The sequence below is a fragment of the Rhinatrema bivittatum genome, chromosome 7, assembly GCF_901001135.1.
Source record: "Rhinatrema bivittatum chromosome 7, aRhiBiv1.1, whole genome shotgun sequence".
Lineage (NCBI taxonomy): Eukaryota > Metazoa > Chordata > Amphibia > Gymnophiona > Rhinatrematidae > Rhinatrema > Rhinatrema bivittatum.
In genome coordinates this window covers 98,855,486-98,874,477 of record NC_042621.1, presented here as the reverse complement: position 1 = coordinate 98,874,477, position 18,992 = coordinate 98,855,486, and the positions used below count along the sequence as shown (strand labels likewise).

At 45.0% G+C, this 18,992-nt stretch overlaps 1 protein-coding gene across 3 annotated transcripts in view; it reads right to left on the bottom strand.

The window, feature by feature from the left end:
* LRRC36 (leucine rich repeat containing 36) overlaps nucleotides 1–18,992 on the bottom strand; it is a 287,868-nt gene that overhangs the window by 64,451 nt on the left and 204,425 nt on the right. For 2 of the 3 annotated variants that reach the window (XM_029608785.1, XM_029608787.1), the window contains one exon: nucleotides 13,911–14,067. In XM_029608785.1, coding sequence (XP_029464645.1) covers nucleotides 13,911–14,067 — 157 coding nt within the window. The remainder of the gene's footprint in view (nucleotides 1–13,910; nucleotides 14,068–18,992) is intronic. The other variant, XM_029608786.1, reaches the window with a different exon arrangement.

Here is an 18,992-nt window from a genome sequence, read left to right as displayed (position 1 = left end):
CCGCTAAAGGTTGTGTCGAAATGGAGACATCTCATATACCTCGATGGAAGGTGGCCATCGCACTGACATGTACTCTAATGGAGGACGTTTGCAAACCCGACTCCGAGAGATGCCAGAGGTAGTCTAAAAACTGAGTTGTGGGGCATGTAAAAGGGTCTAACTCCTTGGACGAGCACCTCATGGAAAATCTTTTCCATTTGGAATGGTAAGATTTCCTAGTAGAAGGCTTTCATGAAGCTATCAGGACCTGGGACACAGAGTCTGATAGATTGAGAGGCTGTAAGATTAACCTTTCAACATCTAAGCCATCAGAGACAAGGCCTGAAGGTTGGGATGGCGCAATTGTCCATCCTTCTGAGATATCAGGGATGGCTCTGTGCCTAATCGAATTTGCGGATGCACTGAGAGGTCACGAAGAATGGGAAACTATACCTGTCGCAGCCAGTAGGGGGATATTAGAATCATTAGACCCCTGTCTCTGCGTAGCTTCACGAGAGTCTTGCTGATGAGAGGAAGTGGTGGGTAGGCATAAAGGAGGCCTGTTGACCAGGAGCGGGCGAAAACATCCCTTGGTGGAGTTGAGTGACTGCGATGTAGGGAGCAGAACGTCTCCAGTTTGCGATTGTGAACCGACGCAAAGAGGTCGATGCTCGGATATCCCTTCTGAAATATCCAGTCCGCTACGCGGGGTTGAGGGACCTCTTGTGGGGCTGAAACAAATGACTGAGTTTGTCTGCCAGAACACTGTCCACGTCCACCAGGTAGGTCGCTCTCAGTAGCATAGCGTTAGAGAGAGCTAATGCCCAAATTTGTCCTACTTCCTGACATAGGAGGTAGGACCCGGTTCCCCCCTGCTTGTTGATGTACCACATCGCTACCTGGTTGTCCTCTGGATTAGGATTGTTTTGTTGGACAAGCAATCCTTGAAAGCACTTAGAGCATATCTGGTCGCTCGGAGCTCCAGAAAATTTATTTGATGTTGTGATTCCTCTGCAGACCAGGTTCCATGAGTCTGCAGTTGGTTGATATGTGCTCCCCAACCTAGATTGGAAGCATCAGTTGTTAATATGATTTGAGGCTCTGGAGCTTGAAACAGTAGCCCTTTGAGCAGGTGGGACTCCTGGATCCACCACTCCAGCGAGAGGCGAAGCTGCCTGGTGACCTGGACAATGTTGGACATTGAATGATGTGCCTGTGATCACTGGGACTTTAATGTCCACTGCGTTACTCTCATGGCAAGGCGAGCCATTGGGGTAACATGGACCGAGGACGCCATATGTCCCAGCAAGACTAGGATATGACGAGCAGTCATGGTTCGGCAAAACTGTATAGTGCGCGCCTGCACCACCAGCGCATGAGCTCGGTCCCTGGGAAGAAAAGCCTTTGCTTGGATCGTGTTGAGATCCACTCCGATAAAGGAGAGGACTTGAGACAGAATCAGATGAGACTTCTGATAATTGATGAGAAATCCCAAGGATAGTAGCAGCTGCACCGTAAGATGGAGGGAGTGAAGAACTTCCTTCGACGACCGAGCACTCAGCAACCAATCGTCTAGATAAGGATAGACATGAGTGCCTAGTTTTCTTAAGTGCGCGGCTACTACTGCCAGGCATTTCGTGAAGACACGAGGGGTTGAGGCCAGGTGGAATGGAAGTACACGGTATTGCAAGTGCTGGCTTCCGACAAGAAACCGGAGGTACTTTCTGTGAGACGGGGTAATTGCGATGTGCATGTATGCGTCCTTTAGGTCCAGAGAGCAAAGCCAATCCCCTTGATGGAGAAGCAGTAGTAAGGAGCCTAAGGTTACCATCTGAAACTTCTCTTTCTGAAGATGTTTGAGTCCGTGGCTGTCGTGGTGGAGGCTTCTGGAACGGACAGGATGGATGAGCCTGTGCTGGTGGAGGATATCATCTTTGGGCTTTGTAAGCTGGTCTTTTCGTCTCCCGTCTAAATGGTCATTTGAGAGGGCTGAAAACTCAGCATGAGCGGCCGAGAGCTGGCGGAGTGTTTCATTGTGATCCTTCAGCTGTGCCACCATCTCTTGGATCTTTTCTCCAAAGAGATTATCTCCTGTGCAGGGGAGATCAGCCAAACGATCTTGTACCTCCGGGCGTAGATCCGAGGACTTTAACCAAGCCCAATGTCTTGCACTTATGCCGGCCGCTGATAAGCGGGATGCCGTATCAAAGACGTCGTACACCGATCGGATTTCATGTTCCCCTGCGTCAAAGCCTTTTTTAACTAGAGTTCAGCTGATCTTGAAGCTGTTCCGGAAGGGACTCACCAGAGTCCTGCAATTGCTTGAAATGATTTTGATTGTATTGCGTCATATATAATTGATAAGCCGCAATACGTGAGATGAGCACAGAGCCGTGGAAGACTGCTCCCTAAAGCATCTAGAAACTTCTGCTCCTTCCCAGGTGGTGCGGAAGAGTGAGGTTTCGGACATTTGGCCCTCTTCTGGGCGGACTCCACTACCACCTACTGATGCGCCAACTGCGTCTTTTGGAAGCCAGGCGAGGGCTGCACCAGATAGATCGCATCTGTCTTGCGATTGACAGGAGTTACCGTCCCAGGATGCTCCCAGTTACGCTGCATCAGATCCAGTTAAACTTCATGGACTGGGATAGACATTATCTCTTTTGGAGGATCCAGGAACTGAAGCACCTCCAGCATTTTATGTCTGGAGTCCTCCTCCGTCTGCAGCGTAAAGGGTATAGTCTCCGCCATTTCATTGATGAAGTTAATGAAGGAGAGGTCCTCCAGTGGAGACTTACGCCTTTCCTCAGGAGGTGAAGGCTCTGATGGGACATCAGCCGAATCCTGGGAATCCGAGTCATCATCTGTCCATGGATCATATGGTTGATCCCCCGCGTCCAGCAGTGGTCTTAGTGGAACAAAAGGACCTCCCCCGGCCAGAGGAGGTCTGGGCACCGAAGGTATTGGTGCCTGCATCGGTGTAGGGCAAAACGGCATCGATGACTTTGCCGGTCTCCTCGGAGCACTCACTCCCGAAGGTCCTGGGACAGGCTCCAGCCTCGACGAGTCCTCTTCATCCAAAGAGAGCGGAATGGGTGTCACTGGAGCCATGGGAATCGGAGATTTCCTCGGTGCCACCGGCAGGGCACCAATGAGCACATCAAGCTTATCAAGAAGAGGAAGCAGCATCAGTGGCATCGGTGCCGGCTCCAGCACAGGCACCGGTGCTGGCGTCGGTAGTCTCGGAAGGCCCTGGACGGCCGGGACCACTGCCTTTTGCACCATTCAGTGCAATTCCTCATGGAATGCTGGAGTCGCGAACCCCAGGTCCGGAGTGCACCGCTGGCGGGTCCATCGGTCCCGGTGGAATCTCGGCTGCTGCGCCCACCGAAAGCGGGGAACGCCTCGGTGCATCCGGCTTAGAGGTGGGTTTAATCTCCTCAGCCCGGGCTTTCTTCGGTGACTCGATACCAGATGACGACACCACAGGTGTCCCCAATGTCGATAGCATAGGTCTCCGATGCGTATGCTGGTGCTTTTCACGGTGCTCAGCCTTCCCTGTCTCCGGTACTGATGACAGGGACGCCAAAGACCGAAACACTGAGCGAGACTCCTCTGCATTGGAGGCTTTGCTTCGCTGGAGATGGTGTCGATGGAGTCTGTGAAGACGGGCACTGCTGAAATAAGAGAGCCATTTTCTCTAGACGTTCCCGACGGCCCTTCAGTGTCATCTGGGCACATTTGGTACACGTCTCCACGTCGTGCGACGAGCCCAGACAAAGGACACAGACCAAATGAGGGTCTGTGATTGACAATGTCCTCGGACAGTCAGGGCACCAAAGAAAACCTGTCGCCATCGAAAATTGAGGCCAGCTGCGGTCGGTGCCAACAAGGCCTAAAGCAGTCTCCGCCGGGAACCGACCGAAAAACAGGCAAAACTTACCATATGGATGCGGCAATCAACGGTGGAGAAGGGAGACCCCTAGGGGGTATAAACTTTTGCAAGTTTTGGAACACATTTCCTGAGAAGAAAATTCCTGTCAAGAACTTGTGAAGAGCTCCAAAAATCCGCGTGGCTAAAGCTGTGCGGAAAAAAAAAAGAGACTGAAGGGAGACCCCTGCTGGATGCAGGGTTAGTACCATGGTGGGCATGCCCAGTAGGTGCCAGTCAAAGTTCTAGAAACTTTGACAAAAGTATTCTGTGATTGGGCTCCATCTTGATGATGCACCCATATATGAGGACTACAACCTGCTTGTTCTGTTAAAAACAAAGAATGCAGTTCATCTTAAGTTCAGGTAGCACACAGACATCAAAGATAGCAGGTATTTTCATCAAATGGGTTCCTGCCTGCTCCCCTGGGCCTCTTTAACCCTTCTAGACCCTGAGTTCTTATACTCTAGTGAAGGGCTACTCCCTTCATCCAGGATTCCTTGTGGATTTGGATGGGCAAGACAGCTGGGCCAGGTCCCTTAAGGTAATCAGAGGGAGTTTCCTATAGATTCCCTCACATACCCTACCCCTTCAGATCAGCTTTGTGGGATGAGCACCTGCCTGTACTAGTAACACCTCTCTGGATGGAAAATCTGCATTGGTGCTTTTCCTGCCTGCCCTATGTTGTATTTTATAGTTGAAAGGTTGTAGGACCAGGAACCATTTCATCACCCTCGCATTAGCCTCCTTGTTTCTATTTATCCATAGGAGAAGTTGGTAGTCTGTTATGAGCATGAACTGCTGTCCCAGCAGGGAATAGTGAAAGGCCTCTAAGGCTCACTTGACTGCCAAGGACTCCTTCACACGTGTTGAGTAATGCCTCTCTTGTAGTATCACCTTTCGGTTAATGTATGCCATAGAATGTTCTTGGCCATCCTTCTCTTGGACTGCTCCAAAAGCCTTCTTCTGAGGCATCATTCTTCACTATGAAGGGTTTGGTGAAGTCCGGACATATCAGGATGGGTTCGGAGCATAACATCACTTTCAGAGCCCCAAAGGCACTGGACCTTCTCTTCTGCTTTCTTCAACCACAGCCTTGAGAGGTTCCGCCTTCTCTGAGTAATTGGGGATAAACCTTTTATAGTACCCCATAAGGCACAGGAATGCTTTCGCTTTCATTTTTGTTTGTGGGATTGGCACATAAGTGATCGCCTCAATCTTCTGGGTCTGTGGATGGACCTTGCCCTTCCCCAGGATGTAGCCAAGATCCTGGACTTCTTGTCCTCCTAGCAAGTACTTCTTAGGTTGGCTGTCAGTCCCTGCTGTCCTCAGACTGGTTAACATGGCCTGAAGCTGCTTAGGTGAATTTTCCAATCTAGGCTACACCACAATGTCATCCAGTAGGTGGCTGCATATCCTTGATGTGGGCAGAGCAGGCAGTCGACCAAGTGCTGAAATGTGGGGGAACCATGGCGTCCAAAAGGGAAGACGGTGAACTGGAAAAAAACCCCGGCATTGAGAATGCAATCTTCTCCTTTACTGCTGGCATGAGAGGCACCTGCAAATACCCTTTTGAATGGTCCAGGGTAGAGATGAACTGGACTGATCCCAGAAGCTCAATCAGCTCATCCACTCAAGACATCAGGCATGCATCAAGTTTTGAGACGTCGTTGACCTTTTTAAAGTCAATGCAGAACCTTATGTTCCCATCTGGCTTTTGGCACCATCACTATGGGTGAGAACCAATCACTGTTAGACTCCTCTATAACTCTGAGACAGAGCATGTCCTTCACTTTAGTCTTAATGATGCAGCGTCTGGCCTTGGGAATCCAATAGGGTTGTTGCTGCACAACAACACAAGGAGGTGTAATGATGTCATGCTGCACCAGGTGGGCACGACCTGATAGGTTTGAGAAAATCTCCTTGTTTTGCATCACCAGCTTCTTTAAGTCAGATGTCTATGTGGTAGACAGTTTCTCTCCGAAAAGAATCTGGGTTTGGTCCACTTCAGGTCTGCCCTCTGGATCACACACCTGTAGAACCCATTTTTTCAGAAGGTTTATGTGGTAGATCAGTTTTCTTTCATTTCTCTATTTGGGCTATTTTGTAATCCAGGGGCCCTGTTTTTTCCAAAACTTCATAGGGTCTTTGGCAATGGGCAAACAGGGGAGGAAGACAAGGATGTGATCCCCGACCTGGAATACTCTTTGGACTGTGGTGCGATTGTAAGCTCAGGCTTGGGTAACCTCTCTAGGCATAGATGGGCTATCTCCCCAGCATTTTTTTTTTAGGAAATCCTGCACTTGGAGAATGTAGTCCGTGAAGTTCTGAGCAGGATTCCTTGGTCTTCCCAAGTTTCCTGAGCTATGTCCAAGATTCCTCTGAGCCTCCTTCTATACAGTAATTCAAAAGGGGAAAACCTCATCGAGTTCTGGGGCATTTAATGGATTATGATCAGCATGCAGGGAAGCAAGAAGTCCCAGTTTTTGCTGTCTTCATCCACAAATTTCCTCAATATTTGCTTTGAGTTTCTGGTTGAAGCACTCAAGGAGGGCATCAGTCTGGAGGTGCTTAGAGTTATTACCTTAAGCAAGGTACCGAACTGTTTCATTATCTTGGACATGAATGGAGTCCCTTGATCCATCAAGATCTCCTTGGGCAGCCCAAGTCGTGAATAAACTTCCATTAGAGTGGTCGCCAAAGTTGGGGTCTTCATGTTTCATATCAGTACTGTGTCTGGATATCTTGTGATGTAGTCCAGAATGATGAGAATGTACTTATTTCCTTGATTAGTTCTCTAGCAGCCGCACAAGGTCCATGCCCACTATTTTGAAAGGGGTCTCGATTATGGGCATTGATATGAGAGGTACAGCCCGTACCTTGGCAGACTTTGTGAGTTGACAGGTAGGACAGGATCAGGAATACAACTGGACCTGTTCATATATGCCCGGCCATTATAACTGCAAATATTTTCTCTCGAGTCTTTCCTTCCCCCAGGTGACCCCCTAAAAGGTGACTGTGTGCTAGTTACATATGGCTATATGGTTGGGGAACTAGGAGTTGTTCTATCAATTCCCCTTCCACACTTCCCTTTGATACTCAGTAAAGTAGGTCCTGTTTCATTATAAAATAAGGAGGACTAGAGTCTACAATCTGTTCTCCAGGAACTCACTTTTCAAGTCCTTGGAGAGCAGGGTCTGTATATGCACCCGGACTCACTTAAAGGACTCATCCTCCCCTTGGGCCCGCCTGAAGCTCTCCCATTCCTGAGTTACATTGTCTCCAGCGAAGGATTTCGCATGGACCCCCAGAAGCTAAAAGCCATTTGGGAATGGCCCCAACCATCTGGACTGAAACCACTTCAATGGTTTCTGGGGTTCGCTAATTACTACCGCTCATTTATCTCCCATTACGCTTCCATCGTCGCACCCTTTTTTTTTTTTTTTGTTTAAACATCTTTATTGGAAATTTTTGAACAATTAAGACAAAAAACAATAAAGAAATAATAAGAAAACCATATACAAGAATTCAGAGAGTAATACATGCTCAGGGCAATCAACCCCTATCATATAACATAGAAGAGAAACATATCAGATATCAGGGGCATTTTGACCCAATGGAAACACTCTCAATCATAAAAAGAAATAGCCATCTCTGAAAAAGGAATAGCGAAGAAAAGCAATAAAACCAAAGGAAAAACAATACAATGGAGAGAGACAAAATGTGACTCGCTAGGTAATGGATGAGGCAAGGAGAAATAACAATCGTTATATAGAAGGGAGAGAATATGAGTAAGAAAGCCCATATTACAATGAATGCGACGTTACATAGTCGTCAAGCGGCTTCCACACCTGACACCAAGAGGACAGTCTATGAAATTTAATAGCCATGGCTTTTTCATGCTTACTATACATACAAACTGAGTTCCACCAATAATGTTCGGAAAGCATATCACTCCTCTTCCAGTTCGCCAAAACATTTTGTAGCGCTACTGAAAGCAAAAAATCTAGCAATTTACATTTGGGGAGGGTAAGTGTAAGAGATGGGTCTGCCCCCTTTAGAATAATAATAGAATACGTATGAGGTTGGGAGATGTCCAGGATAAGGGAAATTACTATCCATACCTTATCCCAAAATTTAAAAACGAATGGGCAAAAATATAATGCGTGTGATAGAGTACCGTTAGGCATTTGACATGACCAGCAGTTTGCGGATGATAGAAGGCCGGCCCTATATAGCTTCCAAGGAGTCCATGCAACCCGGTGAAGAACAAAATAAGACGTCTGTGTGATGCTGGAAGATAGCGATATGCGAGCCGACGTTTTCCATACATAAATCCAATTAACCTGGTCAGGGTGCAAATTAAATTCCTGTGTCCATAATGATTGAAGTCCTAGAGCCTTGGCTGCGTGCCTTGATTGTTTAAGCAGCTTATAAATTTTGGATGCTAAATGACCAAGGCAACCATATTGTTGAAAGAAGGAAAAAGCATATGGATTCAGAGAAGTATAAATAGAGTCAATTGAAACAGTAGAAAGAATACTACGCAACTGTAACCAGGCATAAAACTGAGTTTGTGGAAGCCCATAACGAACCTGAAGGCGCTCAAAGGGGACAAAGGAACCATCACAGAACAATGATGAAACGAACCATATCCCATGCCGCTTCCAGACAGGCCAATTAATAGGTTTCCCACCAATTTTAATCTTAGGGTTATTCCATATGGGAGCGAATCGAGAAGCACTCCAGGGAGGCGTCACCCCCGACCGTTGAGTATCAAATTCATTATATGCTTTATGTAAAGTGGCTATAATAGGATGTGCAGCATCCTGGGACCTGAGTGGTGCCCCCGGAAAGAAGTCCAACGGTGCAGGCAATATCAACCAACGTTCAATATGTAACCATCTAGGTTGTTCAGAGGAATGATTCTCAAATGTAAGATAATGATATCCCTGCTGTAGAATAAAGGCCAAATGATACATGTAAAAATCTGGGAAATTAACCCCTCCATGCTGGGTAAAATGTTTCAGTTTAGGCAGTGCTATGCGTGGAGCTTTATTCCGCCATAGAAATCGAGTCAACAGGCTGTCTACATGTTGATAGAAATCCTTGGAGAATAAAACTGGAATCATAGCCAGTATATATGTGATCCTAGGAGCCAAAACCATTTTGATGGTATCCAGTCGGCCCCACCAAGAAAGGTAAAGGGGCGACCATTTGTAAGTAGCGTCCCGGATCATCTGCAATATATGGGACTCACAATAGCCAATGGTAGTAACAATATCCCCATAAAAACGAATACCCAGGTATTTAAGACCGTTGGACACCTTCTTAATGGGATAACCAGACAAATCCGCCACAGAGCCCATAAGATTTAAAGGGAGTAACTCAGTCTTATGCCAATTAATCTTATATCCAGAGATTAAGGAATAGGATTTAATAAGCCGGAAAAGAGAGGGAAGAGAGATATCTGGTTCAGTAAGAAAAAGAAGGACATTGTCCGCATAGGCAGAAAGTTTAAATATTTCATTGCCAATGGTGATGCCTCTTATATCAGGAGATTGACGTATGGCCAGTAACAGTGGTTCTAGAGCTAGGTTAAAAAGCAGAGGAGAAATAGGGCAACCTTGACGAGTTCCCCTATGGAGCTGAAAAGAAGAAGATATTCGATTGTTAACAGAGAAAAGCAGAGGGAGAGGTATAGAGATACTGCACCCAAGATAAAAAGGTAGGTCCAATACCAAACCATTTAAGAGTGTCAAAAATATAAGACCATTCGACCCGGTCGAAGGCCTTTTCAGCGTCAAGAGAAACCGCCACCGTAGGAAGAGATTGAGTAGAAGAATGATGAAGAGCATGCAGAAATATTCGAGTATTGTTAGCAATAAGTCGTCCCTTAATAAATCCCGTTTGATCAGGGTCTATGAGTGAACATAAGACCTGAGATAAACGGGTCGCCCATCTCTGGACCGCCTCCGTCCTGTCTCTGTCCCTTCGGAGATATGGTCTCCAGAACTGAGCACAGTACTCCAGGTGAGGCCTCACCAAGGATCTGTTCAAGGGGATAATTACTTCCCTTTTCTTACTCGATATTCCTCTCTCTATGCAGCCCAGCATTCTCATGGCTTTAGCTATCACCTTGTCACATTGTTTCGCCGACTTCAGATCGTTAGACACTATCACCCCAAGTTCTTTCTCCTGCTCCGTGCACATCAGCCCTTCACCCCCCATCGAATACGTTTCTTTTGAATTTCCACACCCCATATTCATGACTCTGCACTTTTGGCATTGAATTTCAGCTGCCATAACTTCGACCAGTCTTCCAGCTTCCTTAATTCCCATCTCATTCTCTCCACTCCTTTTGGCATGTCCACTCTATTGCAGATCTTAGTATCATCTGCAAATAGACAAACCTTACCTTCTATCCCGTCCGCGATGTCGTTCACAAAGAAATTGAACAGGACTGGTCCCAACACTGACCCTTGCGACACTCCGCTCATTACCTCTCTCTCTTTAGAGTAAATTCCATTTACCATCACACATTGTCTTCTGTCCTTCAACCAGTTTGCTATCCAGGCCACCACCTTGGCACTCACACCCAAGCTTCTCATTTTATTCACAAGTCTCCTGTGCGGGACCGTATCAAAAGCTTTGCTGAAATCCAAGTAGATGACACTGAACGCTCTTCCTTGATCCAATTCCTTAGTCACCCAATCAAAAAAGTCGATCAGATTTGTCTGACAGGACCTTCCCTTGATGAAACCATGCTGCCTCTGGTCCATCAATTCTGCTGCTTGTAGATAATTCACTATTCTTTCCTTCAGCAGCGACTCCAATACGTTTCCCACCACTGAGGTGAGGCTAACCGGCCTGTAGTTTCCAGCCTCCTCTCTGCTCCCACTCTTGTGAGTCCACTAATACCAGGGCTTAAAAGCCATCTAGCTCAACTGAAATCACACATGTAGAGACTCCGTGGCTAGGGACATCCATGAAATTACAAAAGTATGGGGCCACAGCATTAATGTCCATTGTTTCATCTTCCTGCAGGGACGGTCTCGTGCAAAATGGTCCCTCTCACCACAGCTAAAAATTGACGGTCCTGCGGGTTTTTGTGGTTGAGGTGAAAAGTCCAGCCTGTCTGGCTCCACCAGCTGTCGGGGTCTCCTGTCCTTAGGACTCTGGCATTATTTACCCAGGTTGGGAGGTCTCCCTTGAGCTCATGGCAATTCAGGAATGGATTGAACTTGGTAATAGGCCTCCACCATCTCCAGGGCCATCTCTAACACTGTCTCTAGCACTGTCACCCACTGTCGCATAGGGCGTTCTAGGCCATATTAGGAACTGTTCCAGCAAAACTGCATTGGCTACCTCCACCCCAGTCTTCCCTTCCATGCACAGCCACTTCAAAGCCACAATCTTAAGTCGGTGGAAAATGTTCTGTGGGTTCTCCTCTGGCTGAAGAACTCCTTGCCAAAACCACTGTTTGTAGGCTTCCAGGGAAGTCTTCTTCTCTTTAGGATGACTATTTTGATTTTGACTTATGTAGCCCTTCCTTCCGGGTTGGTGGTTTGGAAGGCACTTTGACTTCTCCCTGTAAGGAGGTTTTGAAGATAGGCAGTCATTTCTGTCTTATGGCCAGCCTGCTAAACAAGCAGTCCATTCAAAGTTCTTCAGGAAACAATTGGGGTCTTCTCCTGGTGACAAGAGAGGTGGCCTGGTCATAGCAGCCTGTGCAACTTGAATTAACACTATGTTTTGCTGTATAACTTGTTCTTGTAGGTCCTTCTGCTGGTCAATTTGAGTTTGTAGGGCATTCTGCAATTGCTGTTGACCTGTAGCAAGTACCTATATCACTTGCTCCATCTTCCCTGCTTTTCAACTGCCTCCAAACTTTGTATCTTTCCTGGGAAAGGAGAGAAGAAAAAAACCCTGCTGGCCTGTCTGGCCCTTACTCCCTAATTAAATCCTGATTGTAAAGGTGGGGCTAGCTCCGTTGGCCTGTTGTAATTTCAGCTGGGTGAGTGGACCTGTTAGGCCCCAGAAAAAAAAGAGAAAAAAATCTGTAGTTTTTTTTTTCTGCTGCACCTGTGGGCCTCTGTCTGTGCTTCCTGCTTAGGCAAGAGGATTCCACTGCTGCCACCACCATATGTGATAACTTAGGCGATAGCAGCTTGGAAACAGCCAGGAGAAATAAGGAGGCAGCTCACCTTAAGTTGAGGTAAAAGATAGACATCAAACATAGAAGGTCTTTTCATCGAGTGGGTTCCTGCCTAGTCCCCTATGCCTCTCTAATCCTTCTAGGTCATGAGTTCTTATACTCTAGTGAGGGGCTCCTCCCTTCACCCAGGATTCCTTGAGGTTCTGGATTTTAACAAGGACTGGGTAAGACCTCTGTGCCCAGTCCCATAAGGTAGTCTGAGGGAGTTCTCTATAGTCTCCCTCACAGCAATTAACTGAAACTATGTACAAAGTTATGTTACAATTGTATTTGCTGTTTACTGGTCTGCACTTGCTTCCAAGCAGCCCGTTGCGTTTGAACTCTCTCGTTCATTGCTATTTCTCGGTTCCTATGTAAACCCCCCCCCCCCCCTTTTTACCTGTTTATTGTAATTTCCATTCTCTAGTTGCACTGTAAACCGATATGATGTCGCCACTAATATCAGTATAGAAAAATTCTTAAATAAATAAATAAATAGATAAATGTTTCTTGTACATTGCTTTGGGTGATTTTTAAGTAAATCAGAAAAATATCCATTAATTTTATTAAATAAATAAAATATTTTTCAATTGCTTTCCAAGTTGTCTGTTAATTTTGGTTATGTGAGAATTTTTAGCTACTCCATTTTCCTGTCTCCTAGCATGCAGCATTTCTTCATTTCTTTCCTTGTAACCAGAATAAGTAACTCCTGATATCAGACATTTAGATTAACAAAGTCTCATTTAACAAAGCTGGTACAACATGATTTTAGAGAGTAAACTGCAATAAGCACTACAAATTCTCTCCCTTAAACAGTAGAAACAGAAATTGACTACACCTTTAACAAAAAATACGTCAGCAGTTGGACTCTTCTCTGAAAAATCCATTTTAAAGAGCTCCATTTAATAAAACATATCAGATGATTCAATGTATTTAATGTGCATAAAACACTCAAAATAAATCAAAATTTCTGTGGCATACCAGTCCCTTTCATCAAATATACTTTCCAATCAATTTATATAAAACGTTTTAACACCAACAATGAACAATTATATTATTTCTAGTTAGCAACACATATACATGAATTCTATGTTATTCTAACTTATATGACATTCTTTCTTATTTAATTATATTTATTTAATTATATTTTGATCCCACACTTATTGTAAATTGTTCAGTTCTAATTCTGCAGTACGCCCTAGTTGACTCGCCCCCTTGTATTTTAGTTTCTCCCCAATTTTGTTCAATTTTATGTGCATTGTTTATTGTTCTCTGTAAAGCTCGTTAGCTGCATTTTTTGTTTACTGTGAACCGATGAGATGCTCCCAACGTTCATGGGTATATAAAAGCTTCTAAATAAATAAATAAATGTAAATAGAGAAAAGAGAGCAGTGTGAAAAAGAACTTAACTAGATGTGTAAGGAAGCAGCAGCTTTAAAAAAGGAAGGGATCTGAATGGCAAATGAATGTAAGAGGAGGAGAAGATGGGATCAAAGTATAGCAGTGAGCATAAAGGAACAGTATGGAGAGGAGAGACAGAGAACAGATACTAAAAGAGAGTAGAGGATAGTGAAAGATGAGAGTTGAAGCAAAGGGTCTAAGGATATTAGCAGTGTTCTAGAGATGGTAAAGAAGTTTTGTTGATGGAGTTTTAGTAATACAGTTTTCAAACTATCTCTCGGATACATGCATAATGCTACAAACCAAAGAATCCACAAAAAATGGACAGAAATTTAAAGGAAACACCAAAATATCTCTTATTAAAAATGGGAACAACTTACTTTGAAAATGGGGATAACTTACTGAGAAATCGTTGATTGTTGAGCAAAGAACCTGAGCCATTCCAGTAACGATCCACCAGCTCCAGCAGCTTCTGAAGGACAATCTGAATAGGGCACATGACGACATTAACCCAGCGATATTGATCTTTCAAGGTTCCTTTTAAAACTAAATAACTTTTCTGATAATAGATTGGAAAGATACAGAAAAATGAAAAGTAAAAGCGAAAACTTCTACTGAAAGCATTTTTCAAAGCCATTTACATTGGTCTGTCTAAAAGTCGCCTTCCTCACAGCAGCTAAAAATATGAGCAACCTTCCATAGCTTGCATACATTTAGGTGGGTTAAAAAGAGGAATTCCCAGGCTGGGGGAGTAAAACAGCATTCATATTTGGGATTCTCAAAAGTACATATGCTATTTTACGCCTGCACAAATAACAGGTGCAAAATATGTGGGCACTTTTAGCATGGATAATTTAAGTTAATTTTCAAAGAGAAAATTACATATGTACTTTTACTTTGAAAATTGCCTAAGGAAAAAGTACCATCAGAGAATTGCACCTGCTTTTCTGCAGACACTTTTTCTAACCATAATTATACAGATTTTAAAATTCAAAACTATGACAGTAATTTTAAAACAAGCGCTCTTGCACCCATACATGTGCATATCGGCGTGCGAGCCAAAATATGCTATAATTTGTAATTGCTATATTGGGAATTCTCATTAGTTGAACAAGTCAACCTTCATACGATACCAAAGGGTTGGTTATCGTACTGTAGAGCCCCCGAGAGTGGGCTTTATAATCATTAGGTGACTTGATAATATTGTGATAGATTTTTTGTCTCACTTGATTCAAATCCACTTCATTTATTAATACAGCCGCCGACATCGCAATGTTTCGGAGCATAGGAGCCCCTTCTTTGAGGACTCGGCGTGAATATTGGTGGTCGATAGGTGGACAATTTACGCGGTTGAAGCATCAGGAACGGAGAGACGGCCGTCTGCTGACAGCGGGTTGTTTTCGCGATGATGTTAGTTATCGCTGGTAGATTTGAGGTGCCAATGGCTACCGGCGCACGAAGGGTTCAGAGCCCTGTACTGGCGCCAGTACAATATTCACGCCGAGTCCTCGAAGAAGGGGCTCCTATACTCCGAAACACTTCGATGTCGGCGGCTGTATTAATTAATGAAGTGGATTTGAATCAAGATAAGTAAGACAAAAAATCTATCACAATATTATCAAGTCACCTAATGATTATAAAGCCCACTCTCAGGGGCTTATCAGCACGATAACCAACACTTTGGTATTGTATGAAGGTTGACTTGTCCAACTAATGAGAATTCCCAATATAGCAAGTCTTTCATTCGTGTTTCTATATACATGCTATATAGCTGGGTCTTTTTTTGAAATAATTTGTAATTGTGCATGCACTTGCGTGCATATGTTTTAAAATACACCAACCGCGTATAAGTATGCTCCTAACTTTAAGAGGTTACTTGAGCACAGCTAGCGCACGTGTGTTGTCCATAGAACTTTGTCTGCTTTTATGCGCTTATGTCAATGGATTTTAAAACATGTTATGCAAGGCACATTCCCAGTTTTCCATTTAGTCCACCAGTTTGTCCAGTTAATAGAGGTCTTTAAGACCCTTCTGGTTCTTCATCCTGTACACTTCCCAGTTCAACTGGACCCCTCAGCCTGTCTAGGAGCCCTAACACTTGAGATCTACTAGGGATGTGAATCGTTTTAGGACGATTAAAATTATCGTCCGATAATTTTAATATCGTCTTAAACCGTTATGGAACACAATACAATAGATATTCTAACGATTTATCGTTATAAATCGTTAGAATCGTGAGCCGGCACACTAAAACCCCCTAAAACCCACCCCCGACCCTTTAAATTAAATCCCCCACCCTCCCGAACCCCCCCCAAATGACTTAAATAACCTGCGGGTCCAGCGGCGGTCCGGAACGGCAGCGGTCCGGAACGGGCTCCTGCTACTGAATCTTGTTGTCTTCAGCCGGCGCCATTTTCCAAAATGGCGCCGAAAAATGGCGGCGGCCATAGACGAACACGATTGGACGGCAGGAGGTCCTTCCGGACCCCCGCTGGACTTTTGGCAAGTCTTGTGGGGGTCAGGAGCCCCCCCCCAAGCTGGCCAAAAGTTCCTGGAGGTCCAGCGGGGGTCAGGGAGCGATTTCCCGCCGCGAATCGTTTTCGTACGGAAAATGGCGCCGGCAGGAGATCGACTGCAGGAGGTCGTTCAGCGAGGCGCCGGAACCCTCGCTGAACGACCTCCTGCAGTCGATCTCCTGCCGGCGCCATTTTCAGTACGAAAACGATTCGCGGCGGGAAATCGCTCCCTGACCCCCGCTGGACCTCCAGGAACTTTTGGCCAGCTTGGGGGGGGGGCCTCCTGACCCCCACAAGACTTGCCAAAAGTCCAGCGGGGGTCCGGAAGGACCTCCTGCCGTCCAATCGTGTTCGTCTATGGCCGCCGCCATTTTTTCGGCGCCATTTTGGAAAATGGCGCCGGCTGAAGACAACAAGATTCAGTAGCAGGAGCCCGTTCCGGACCGCTGCCGTTCCGGACCGCCGCTGGACCCGCAGGTTATTTAAGTCATTTGGAGGGGGGGGTTCGGGAGGGTGGGGGATTTAATTTAAAGGGTCGGGGGTGGGTTTTAGGGGGTTTTAATGTGCCGGTTTTGCGATTTTACGTTTTTTCGATTTTTCACGATATTTTACCCCCCCAAATGGCAACAATACGATTCCCTCCCCCTCCCAGCCGAAATCGATCGTTAAGACGATCGAGGACACGATTCACATCTCTAAGATCTACAGACTTGCTCCTCAGCAGCAGCAGCAGTAAACTTAGGAGGTTAACTAGCGTACGCATATTGTGATTTTTGGTATTAAAATACGGAGATACACATGTAAGTCTTGGCCCCTCCCCAGAATGCCTATGCCCTGCCCATTCTCCGCCCCTTATTCTTCACAATTGCACCGGTACATACGCGTGCATTTTGTGGCTTTTTAAAATCCTCATATGCAGCCCACATACGCATTGTGGGCTGGATTTTAAAAGGGTTACGCACATAAGGTACACGCGTAACCCTTTTAAAAACCCCCCTGCGCCCGCCGAGCCTATTTTGCATAGGCTCGGCGGCGTGCGCAAGCCCTGGGACGCGCGTAAGTCCTGGGGCTTCGCAAGGGGATCGTGTCGGGTGGGCGGTGCGAATTTTGGGGCATTCCAGGGGGCATGTTGGGGGCGTGGTGCTGGCCCGGGGGCGTGGTCGAGGCCTCCGGACCAGCCTCCGGGTTGGGTGATGGTGCGCCAGCAGCTTGCTGGTGCGCGCAGAGTTATGCCTGCCTCTGGCAGGCGTAACTTTAACAACAAAGATAGGGGGAAGGTGCGGGGGGGTAGAAAGAAAGTTCCCTCCGAGGCCGCTCCGATTTCGGAGCGGCCTCGGAGGGAACAGGCAACGCGCGCAAGTTGCACAAATGTGCACCCCCTTGTGCGTGCCGACCCTGGATTTTATAAGATATGCACATATCTTATAAAATCCGGCGTACTTTTGTTCGCGCCTGGTGCACGAACAAAAGTACGCGCGCGCGTAGATTTATAAAATCTACACCTGTGGGCATTTTTACGCGAGCAACGCTTTTAAAATCAACCTGAAAGTGCATAATTTTCTTCCCTGATACAACCCCATCCTAGGAATGCCTCTACTACAATACAGGTATAAGTATGTGCCTTATGAAACTTTGTGCACACTTTTGCCTGCACCCAGAGTGGGCAATTTTTAGACAGGTGATTGACATGGTAAAACACTTTGTATCTGTGGAAGTCTCTTTGAAAATTGCCCTCTCAATGATTTTATTATTAAATCATCTTTATCCCTTTTTATAAGTATGCATGCTGTAGTAATATAAAACAGAATCTATAGATGATGTTATTTTTTAATGATAGTAGTAAAAACTAGCCCAAGCTGAGATCTATAACCAAGAAATATAAAAGTAAAAGAAGTAAGAAAGTGTACCACCTCATGGTAAAATTAAAATAAGTAAAAAACACCCTGCTTTTTCTCTGCCAGGACTGTGAGTGGGGACTGCTCAGCAGTATATGTCGAGGTCCATATTCAAAAGCTTTTAACCGATAACTCAGAAGTTATCCAGCAAAATGAAAATTTGGGCACCTATCCAGCTAAATTCAAGCTGGATAATAAGTCAACCAAATAACATATCTGGCTAACTCTGGTTGGCCTTCAGACCTTTTCTAAAGTTAGTTGGATAAACTTATCTGGCTAACTTTAACATAGATGGATATATTCAGTAGCGTGACCATACTACTGAATCTATGGGCTAAGTTAGCCAGATTACTTTATCCAGCTAATTATTATATACCTCTCTGTTTTGATTATATTATTGTACAACTTTTATCTGATACTACTTGTTTCTACTGTTTTAGCTTCTTTTGATTTTATTGTATTATCATCTAACTGCATTGTATTTGTATTCTTTTAATATTTCCCACTTGCGCTTAGAAAAATTCTGTAACCCGTTGTGATGGTCCTTGAATGACGGTATATAAAAATCCTTAAATAAATAAATAATTAATTGGCCGAGCCATACAATGGCTGAATATGAACCTCATTGTGTCTTGCAGGTGAGCAGCTGTGCTGCCTTATCCATGCCCTCGAAATCACTGACATCATAGTTGCAAGTGCCATTACTGTGCATTTTTTCTGTCAGGATTGTGTGTAGACATCGCTGAGCAGTAAACATTGGGGTTCATATTCAGCCATTGTTCAGCTCGGCTAGTTAGCTGGATACATTTTATAGATATAAAGTTTTGGGACTGGTTGAATTATATATTGTGCATTTCGTCTACATACTTATTGGCCTAAGAAATAATTAAAAAGATCAAAACAGCCTACTTTAATTAAAGTTCTAATTACTACTTATTTCTAATTATTTTATTCTTTATTTCTCCAATATATTTTGCTTTATCTCTGATATTTTGAATCTGTTCTTGTGGGTGGCATTAATTATTTCTCCTGTCTGCTTCTGTCTTGTTTGTGGCTATATAATATTTTAAAAA